Source organism: Hippocampus zosterae, chromosome 1 (genome assembly GCF_025434085.1).
Source record: "Hippocampus zosterae strain Florida chromosome 1, ASM2543408v3, whole genome shotgun sequence".
NCBI lineage: Eukaryota > Metazoa > Chordata > Actinopteri > Syngnathiformes > Syngnathidae > Hippocampus > Hippocampus zosterae.
Window position 1 is genome coordinate 5,574,123 of NC_067451.1, and position 10,080 is coordinate 5,584,202.

Below are 10,080 nucleotides of genomic sequence, written 5' to 3' on the forward strand. Positions count from 1 at the left end.
TGCATGCTTTTATCATTTTTTCTATTTTTCATACTTTTTCAAATCAGTTGAATCAACTTAATCCTCATTAAGTCACAATAAATCTACAAAATATATTTTTTAAAATCCCTCCCACATTGCAGTTGTTATCTCGTTTTCCTTTTCATCTATGCTACTGATGTAGCTGGAGGCTGAGCAGGCTTTTGTTCACCTTCACTTGTGATTCCATCGCAAAAGAGGAGTGACAACCTCTGCCTGTTTCCCTCTGTGGCGCACTGCTGCCCTTTTCTGACAGCTAATAACAAGGCCTGTCAGCAGTAGAGCAGAAAGTTACACTTGTCAAGTCGTGTGCCCCAAAAGCTGCGGGCGTCCAGGCGTCTCCCGAGATACGAGAACAACTCGGGCGCGCGAGGGCCATCGCAAAGATGAAAAAGAATCAGCCGCTTGCGAGAGTCATTAACCCCGGCTTGGAAAGTGCGGCCTCCGAAAAGCTCATCTTCGCCCTTCAACCTTCCGCGAGATGATGATGATGATGATGACGGTCACACTTATTGGAGCCCATGTGCATGGTGGTGACCCAGCCAGCTGTGTCATGAAATTGTGGGAAAATGTGAAAAAAAAGACAAAACTGCAAAGCTTACAGTAAAAATAATCTGAAGGGCAACACTACTTGTACTGAATTGATGAGGTGTTTGTGTTACTGGTGGCACGCTGTTTCCATTTGTTAGATTCATATAAAGTTTTTAAAAAATGAGTTGCACCACTATTTAGAGTGCTGGTATCAAACTTAAGGCTCGGCGCCCAGATCTGGCCCACCACAACATTTTATATGGCCCACAAAAGCAAATCAGGCATGTCAACTTCCATGTCGTATGCTAAAGTCTGTGCCAAAATTTCAAATTGTCATATTAAATAATATTTAATAATAATGATATGTCGTGTTTCCGTGTTATCCCAAAAGTTATTCCAGGAACCTCAACAATAGTTGAAGTGGTAATATTTTTAAATGAATAAAAGATAACATAAAATGATTGACCGCTCGTTCACTACTGCTTGCACCCCTTAAATAATTCAAAACGTAAATCACGAAATCAGCTACTGACAGCGTCGGGCCATCTGACAAACGGGAGTTGGCCCAGGGTTGACTGATCAGTCAGGAAAAGTACAGACTGTCCCCTATGTGTCAAAATAGGAACTGAACCCCCCCAAAAATAGTTAAGATAAGAAAACCTTTATTAGTCTCATAATGGAGAAATTCCCGATTCACAGCAGCAAAGTTATGAAAGGAAGAAGTAGAACAACAAAAAATAGGAGCTGCTGGAAAGGCAGCCACTCACGCAGTGCCATTTTGAAGTCAAAATAATACAACACAACACATAGGACACAGACAGTCGTGCAATATTCACCACTTTTCTGCATTCACTTTGTTGTCTGAAGCAGTTATAGATGAAAGAGGAGAGGATTAAAGTGTCCTTTCACCAGTGGATCAGAGACGTCATGCTGAAAATGTGCACACGTCTGCTCCAAGCTAAGTTTTGAAAGCAAACACGAAGCTGTAGCGTCCATTGATGAAAAAGAGATTGGCTCACATCTCCCATCCCATGTAAATCCACTTCAATTCCAAGCCACGACTCCCAGTTCCACATCCGCATCGGCACTCCGCGCCAACGCTCCTTTCTTCTCATCGTCGGCTCCTCAAGCCTTACATCCATCCAGCCGCAGACCGTTTAACAGCACCGATCTCTCCGGTGAACAAAGTGGGGCTGTGAAAAATGCTGCCCATTACAGGCGCAAGACACAAGTGCCCCGGGACTGTCCAGCACACTGTTGCAGCACATTCTTTTATTTCAATTTATTGCAACATTTTTTTTCCAACTACATTTGGCCACAGCGGTTCCATGAAATTCGCAGTCATAGCTCTGATGTTGTTGGAATTTATGTTGAGGGAATGTATGTCACACAAGCCCGCAAGAGCTCCAGGATCTTCTTGGCAAAATGCTGTTTTCTCCCCAAACAACTTTGCAAATCTCTTCGCTGTCTCGAAGGCGTGCAAATATTCCTGATGAGGAATCCAAAAGCGAGCTGCTATCGTCTTACGACTTCATTAGTTCGCACTCCATCTGCTTGAGAAAGTTCGGCTCCTCGCTCGGGGAGGAAAGGGGGCTCTTAGCGGCGTGCCAAATCAGCTGGCTGGCGTCGGGTTCACGCCGCCGCCCGCCCGCCGCTCCAATTTATTTAGTGGCGTGGGGATTAAAAATAGCAAGTTGCGCCGGGTAAGCGCTTCATAGTTTCTGGCGTTTTGCATGGAGAGGCCAGCTGTCACCTGCGTGGGAGTGGGGAGGGGTTCGGGGAGGGGGGGGGGGCGTTTCAGCATCTCAACAGTCAATATTCAACTTCTTGCCACTGATTGCAGGCGGATGATCAATTTTCAAAAACGACTTTTACAAACACCTGCTTTTTATTTTGAAAATCACAACGATCAACATTTATGCCGATTTTCTGATCTATTTCACAGATCAAAGCGGTAACGGTAAAAAAAAAATCAATTAGCGCTCCGTCAAATTGAAATAATGTCCCATTTTGCAATGAAGCAAGGAAATGAAAAGGCAGCCTTCTTCAAATGCATTCACGCCATGCGGTGACGTATGTCACGCCACGCAGCTCGGCGTCGGATGGTCCTGCTGGCAACGTTGCATCGCATGTAAGTTGCGATTATATATTATATATAAGGCGCGACTGGCTGGGTGAGGCGTCCAGCGCCAGCGCCAGGGCCGCTTCCTCGCCCTCCTCCACCATTGCCACCACGTCTGGCTCCTGGGCTTCGCGCCCCGCCTCCTCCACGGGACTCCGTCCATCTTCTTCCGTCGGGGTCGCCGGGTCGCCTCGTCTGCCGTCAATCTCGTTCGTCTGCGCCGCCGCCGCCGCCAGCTGTGGCACGCCATCTGTGCCAAGGTCGCCAGCGGCCGTGTGGCACTCCCACAATGATTCATGGGAACTTGGGTCGTGTGCAATGTCGCCACATTTGCCTTGAAGAAGTAAATGATTTATTTGCAAATTACTTTCTTTCAAAGGTAACCGAGTTACTTTCCTGATAACAGATTTTAAAAGTAACTACCGATAAGTTACATTTCAAGTTGCTTTAGTATTTAGATTCAGCAGCTGCTTAACATAAAATATGACAGCCGGGTTTGCCTCTGATTTGGCACTGCATTTTTAACAGTGATATTTAAGAATGATTTTTTTAAAATTAAAAATAAAGGCAACTTTTTGGAATTATTTATAATCTCCTGCATTTCACCTAACATAAAAGGAAATGAAAACTACTTTAGTCCAGAGCAACTGTAATCTGATTACTTGACTCAAAAAGGAATGCTTAGTCATTCTCGCAAAATGTGCACATTTTGGAGTTTCCCCGACATCATTTCTCGTTTTCATACAAATTGCACTTTGGGACGACAGTAATCGACCACTATTATTCGTCATATTAGTGAAAAAGTGCGAGTAATCACCAATAATATTGCAACTTCACTGAGCGTAGCGGTAGCGGCGCCATCTGCTGGCTTTGACAGGCAACTACCCTTACTGGTCCTTAGTGCAAAGTGAATGCTCTCTGTTTGGTCAACACAGACAATGTTATTTCAATTGTGGCTGGAGCACTTCCATAGCAACAGTCTAAATATAGTCGCAGCGACAGTGACAAGGGGACATGTGACAGCAACAGCTTAGTTCTGCCTCTTCGCCAAAATGTGGCCGCACTTTGGGGGATTACTGACCCATATTTGTGGACACGCATGGAAAAAAAAAAGGAAAAAAAAAGGTTAAAGACTCTCAAAGCCCCCGCAGACGAACATGGGAGGAGAACGATGTTACTTGAGTCCGGCATCCATATTTCACCCCCCCCCCCACCTCACTTTCCCCCTTTACGCATACATTTCACACTTGGTCGTCTTTCAAGAGAAGTTTTTGAATGTCAGCGGGCGAGAATTCGCCTCCCATTTTCCAAATGCCACGGCATTTGGGCAACTCACGCCGATGAGGAGACGAGGCAGCAGAGGCGATGGACGTGTGGGCTAATGGCGCTTTTCGTGCCATCTCGCCAGTGGGCCGACTTTGCACGCGCCTTACCTGCAGGCGGACGGTGTGGCTGAGAGGCCGCCTGCGTTGGATGGAGCCCCGGCGGGAGCTTCTCGTTGGATGGCGCCTCGTTCTGCGTTCCTACCAGAACAAAAGTTTACTTTAGTCATCAGCCCACTTCAAGCGCTGACCTACATTCACAATATGAATTTGTCTCTTGAAATTGTATTTATTTCTTTATCTTTATCATTTGATGAGATTTGGCCAGTTACTCACTAACGGCTGCCATATCGAGTAACTAGTAATCGAACGCTCTCATATTTTTAATAGTGTTTTACTAACCAACAGGAACATCAACGTGAAAATACAATACAATACATCCCGATTTATAGAGCGCTTTCACAACAGCTGCAGTTGTAACAAAGCGCTTTACAAAACAGTGAACATCAAGTAAAATAATAAAAACAACACATGACATAAATGGAACATAAACGTGGAAAAGGGAAGCAATTTATAATTTCAGCCGTGAACCATTATGGGATGGTCATCTATGCCCTATCGTGTGAGGCGGCGGGGAACACATACACGCCAAGTCACGTTTTCAACATGCAGGGTTCCCACTCTTCCACTTGCTTTTCATTGATGGAGCATTTAAGGACTTTTGAGGGCCAATTTAGCCATTTTTAAGGACTTTTTCTCCATTCACAGTGGATTTAATACCCGCTCAGAAATATGCGGGCTGAACAGAAAGCCACATATCACTGAGCTGGTGTTCAAATCATTGCTGCCAAAGGAAGGGCACATCTTTATTTTTTAGGGGCAATCAGCTAACCCTTTATTTAATAGCTGTGGCAACATTGCGTTTGTCTTGGTTGCTTCCAGTATGTGAATGTGGATGGAGAATTTTATTATTGTTATTATTATTATTTTCATCCAATCAGATTTCAGCCTATGTGTGTCGTCACCTCAATCAAATCTGCACGGGGTCTTTCCAATGAGTAGTGCTGGTCCAAAAGGACGAAAAACGACATGAACAATGAAGCAAATTGACATTCGATGACATCATCATTTCTCTGTCCTCCGATTGGTCGGTGTGAACAAAACTTGCCAGAGCCAGTTTCGATTACCTGTGGTGATCGGCACATATTAATACATTGAATGACGAGCAATGAAGCTATTTTGGACAATTTCCTGCGGTAAATGTTTTGATCTCTGACGACACGGCAGTTGGGAAGTCACTTATCTGGAGTGCGGCACACACAAGGCGATATTTCGTCCCGTGCGGGGCTGCTCACGTTTGAAAAATCGTTTTTAAGATCAGTAGGCATTATCGTCACATCCATAAAAGTGTTGGCTGTGCCTCGCCCGCGTCAAAAGTGGCCTTAACTTCGCCGTCATCTGTCTTCATTAGTGATGGCTGCGCGCCTCTTGGCCTGACACCATATGTTGCTGATGGCGTCACAAACACACACAAACCTGCCAAATGCGCTCATCAACCTTTTACGACGAACCATTCAACTGTGAGGCTGTGCCACAAAAAAAATAAAATAAAAAAATTGATGCGCGCAACTGCTTTTGTTTTGGGCTGATTGGGCACTGAGGGGGATGTCAATCATGCGCGTTTCACTCAAAAACAAATAGTTTGCCTGTTTCATTCCGTCCTGCTTTATACACATCAAGCCCACACCTCTCGTTCAGGCGCCTACAAATCCCCTAATAACGCCACATTCGCCCTAAATGCGTTTGTAATGTGGGCAATCATTTTCCATAATGGACGCTTGTCAGTTTTATGGCGTAGAATGATGGTGGTGACAGGTCGGCAGCACCTCACCCCTTCCCCCCACCCTCACTCATCTTCGCCGTTGCCTTAAATGTGGCACAACACCGCACCCCGGTGGGGAGAAGGGGAACTGCACCATGGATGGTGGATGAAGTGGAGTTGACCCACGGCAAACACGAGATGACACACAAGGAATACATACTCCCAATTCCCACGGACACGCGGTAGGTCCGGCCTAAGACGCAGCCGCCGCAAAGAGGAAGACAAAGTCATACCAAAAAAAGGGTGAGAGGGAGGAAATGTACGCGCTTGTTGAGCTTTGGAGTCCAGAAAAGACGCACCTGGGAGACTCCAAAAGCCGGCAACCTCCAACGTCTTCAACTTCCTTTCCAAGTCGGCGACGCGGTTCCCGAGGATCCTGCAATGTGAGGGAGGCAATTAGTAGACTTGTGAACACCATGCGACGAATGCACTTTAAATTCATATACTGGATGCTAATGCGTGTACTATTTGCGGAAGAAAGCAAATAAAAATAGCACTGTATTGCATTACATTGCCATAATAAATGAGGATGCTAGGAAATTCACTGGAGTCGGGTTGGCTTCATTTTCTTTTTACCTGCCACAAGGAAAAAACCCACAACCGATAAACTAGTACAGGGCACATTGATTCCTCGAGTTGCATGTTATTTTTGCACATTGTCCCGCAATAAACATCAGTCAACTCAATGGAGCCGATCAGGCCGCCGATCGATCAATCGCTCACCTGTTGGTCTTCCGTTGGTGCTGGATGACGAGATTCTTCTCGTGGACGGTCTCCAGCAGGGCTGTGGCCAGGGATTTGAGCTCGCAAATGGACTGAGGCGTGGCCGGGAGGCTGCAGCCGTGCTCCTCCAGGAGCATTTCCTCCACTGCAAAGGGGAGAAATGAATGTCAGCTTGATGGGATAAGTCAAAATCAGATCAGCTTTTTGCTGTTGTTATGGCTTGTTGTTGAGTTTTGTATTTATTAACCCGTTATTTTATTTTTTTTACAAAATACACTAGGGAGTGGCACCCAAGTTTCGTTGTATGTAATACAATGATAATAAAGGCGTTTCTGATTCACTGGCCAAAAGCTAAGGTGAAGAGGAATAACGATGGGGTACCCTCTGAATCGGTTCGAGGTAAGACCGACCCAAATGGGACCGAAACATAAAAAGTACAGACTTCGAGACCCATCCTAGAGATGCCCCGCCCCACGTCAATTTGTCATCAATCCAATAAACCAAGAAAAAGAATTTGTGCAGTTATTCGTTGGTTACCTCGTTCGGCGGAGAGGACCCCCGTGATCGGACGACTGTGTGACTTCTCGTAACCGTTTGAGTTTTTCCTCCTCGTTAGCGCGGCCTGCAAAGATTCCACTTTTATTTATTTGCTCCCAAGCTCGTCTTTACAACGATCGGCCGAACAAGCCTCTACCTTGTACTTCATGATGTTGGATTTCAGCAGGTTCACTTCCTCCTGCATTTGTTTGAAGCGCTCGTGCAAATACCTTTGAGGAGGAACACGCCTTCAAATCCCAAACAAAAAGAGAGAAACGACGTGCGCGCGCGCTACCGGTTTTCCATGCAGAGCGCGTCCACGTCAACGATGCGCGAGTCCCGGTTGCCCAGAACGTGGTTGAGCTCCACGTTGAGTCGCTCGGCCTTGTCGCGATACACGGCGCTCTCCGCCTTCATGTCGTGGAGCTCGTCCGTCAGGGATTTCACGTTGTGCGCCATCTCTTCCATCTACCGGAACGCAAAACATGCGCCTAAATTACAGGCCTGAAAATTAGGACATCCCATTGTGTACAGATGAGGCTTTCCCGACCTGATGGCCTGCTCTCTCCAGTCGTAGCACCAGATCTTGACGTTCGTGCGCGGGCAAGTGTCGCGCGCCGACCTCGTCGTCGCCCAGCCGCTGTCGCGTAATCGTCATTCGCAGGAGCTGAAGAAGGACAACGTTGCCGGTTTCAGCAACGTCTGGCGGTCGAAGACGGAAGTATGCGCCGTTCCCCACTTACCTTGTTATCCCCTTGGGCCTCCAGTAGACGCTGAGTCAGCTCCTTGGCCTCCTCGGTCAGCTGCTTCACGCGCTCCTTGGTGTCTCGCAGCAACTGGGCGAGGTTCACCTACACAGGAAGCAGAACGAACATTCAGAGGCGCCGCAACAGGGGAGTCAAACATGGCGATCGCCTAGGGGCCCCGAGACCGACCTCATGACACGGCTAATTTGGCCCACATCGCAAAGTTTTACACCAGTGGTCAAACTTTTTACACCCCGAAAGAATAAATTCTTAGTTCTCCAGTTAGAAGCACTGTGACAAACCTAAACAGACAGTAGTGTAGTAGGCATAAGCTTTCATTAAAAAAAACAAAAGAGTTTTTGTTCCTAAAAAGTGTATTTAATGATTTTACAAGCCAGTGGAATATTATGCACCATTTGCACATTAGCGCCATGCTTCAATATAGGAGAAGAAAACACCTTAACCGACTAGGAGGTTTGTTGTCAAAAGCACATCAAAATGAATCTAATGTCTCACTCAGAGCATGCAAAGGAATAAAAATATGAAAAAAAATGTGGGGTGGCCCGGTAGTCCAGTGGTTAGCACGTCGGCTTCACAGTGCAGAGGTACCGGGTTCGATTCCAGCTCCGGCCTCCCTGTGTGGAGTTTGCATGTTCTCCCCGGGCCTGCGTGGGTTTTCTCCGGGTGCTCCGGTTTCCTCCCACATTCCAAAAACATGCGTGGCAGGCTGATTGAACACTCTAAATTGTCCCTAGGTGTGAGTGTGAGTGCGAATGGTTGTTCGTTTCTGTGTGCCCTGCGATTGGCTGGCAACCGATTCAGGGTGTCCCCCGCCTACTACCCGAAGACAGCCGGGATTGGCTCCAGCACCCCCCGCGACCCTAGTGAGGATCAAGCGGCTCGGAAGATGAATGAATGAATGAAAAAAAATGTGACAGTGATTCGTAGAAGAGCCCCCGACAACATTATTCCACAGACTTACCTGATTGCGTTTCTCTGGTGGTAAAGACGGGTCGCCTTCCTAAATCATGAACAAATGCCAGCGTCAAAAAAGGCAAGAAGCCTGCTGATGCACAAAAATAGCACACACTCACAATGAGCTCCCTGTACTTGTTCTTGAGTCCTTGGTGGCGCTCTCGGAGCTGGTTGGCCATCAACTTGTACTGGTCTCGCTCTTGCTGACACGTGTCCAGCTCCTTGGACAGAATGAGCAGGGCCTCTTTTTTGCTCTCCAGCTTGCGCTTACACACCAGGAACTAGCGCAAACATACACACATCTTTACCTGAGGTGAGAAATAACCTGCTCAAGTATCTGTATTTTACTTGAGTACGGATTTTTTCGGAGGAGTTTTTACTTTTGAAAACAGATTATCTTGTGCGTGCTGTTTCGTGATTATAAACATTAGAAAGTGATTGAAAAACTATTTATTGAGGCTAGATTTGATTAAGATTTATGATTTTATAAATATGTCATTCATTTTGGTGGTGCTGGTGGGCGATAGATCAATCCTATTTGATATTTTACAGGATGTGCATTTATATACTCATTAAAAATAAAAATACTCACTAATACGTTGGTTTTTGAGATGGTTTTCACTGAATACTCACTTATATACAAGTATTGCTCATATTGTACTAATATACTAGTACTTACTTAAGTCCGATGTGTGATTACTTTACCCACCTCTGATTATTTCATATAAATGTACTGCCGATATTTAGTCAGGCGACTGTGCAAATGTCAACAATGGTTACCTGCCCGGTAAGTGGAAAGGCAAACATTAGGAGGCAGGGTGCAACGTGACGAAAAGAAACATTAAATGGCGCTCATCTCCACGGAATAACAGCTGAATAATTGGCTGATAAATCAGTTGGTCAGAACCCATATATTGGAATTGCGTACAAAAAGTTGAGCATCACTCCCAACTGCTGGCTCCATATGTTTATCCCAGTCATCTAAAGCCCGTGTGTGGATTCGTGGAAGGCACACTTACCTCGCTCACCAGGCCTTGCCAGTCACTCTCGCTTCGAGAAGACTGCATTTTTTTTTCTCCGAATATCTTCAAGAAAACGTCTGAAATGGGAAGGACTGAGCACGACTCGCCATCTGTTTACCGCCTACGTCACACTAACGGAGCGTCCGTGTTGTTAAGAATGACTCTGTGAAGAAGGCAACCATATCCGGTTAATCTCCGGTTA

The 10,080-nt window shown here is 46.2% G+C and overlaps 1 protein-coding gene across 4 annotated transcripts; it reads right to left on the bottom strand.

The window, feature by feature from the left end:
* Positions 1–2,418: 2,418 nt before the first annotated feature.
* Positions 2,419–10,052, bottom strand: LOC127609004 (coiled-coil domain-containing protein 149-like). 4 transcript variants are annotated; one of them, XM_052078631.1, is made up of 13 exons: positions 9,876–10,052; positions 8,976–9,137; positions 8,864–8,902; positions 7,879–7,986; positions 7,686–7,802; positions 7,431–7,603; positions 7,293–7,365; positions 7,136–7,220; positions 6,599–6,743; positions 6,175–6,251; positions 6,036–6,068; positions 4,105–4,194; positions 2,419–3,005 (listed from the first exon to the last, which is right to left on the bottom strand). In XM_052078631.1, exons 1-13 carry the CDS (start codon positions 9,921–9,923, stop codon positions 2,692–2,694), a joined length of 1,464 nt encoding a protein of 487 aa, XP_051934591.1. In that variant the 5' UTR covers positions 9,924–10,052; the 3' UTR covers positions 2,419–2,691. The 4 variants fall into 4 exon arrangements, with proteins under 4 accessions (XP_051934591.1, XP_051934606.1, XP_051934609.1 ...); XM_052078646.1 differs by having other exon boundaries at positions 8,976–9,164; positions 9,876–10,042; XM_052078649.1 differs by having other exon boundaries at positions 8,976–9,158; positions 9,876–10,040.
* Positions 10,053–10,080: the final 28 nt, after the last annotated feature.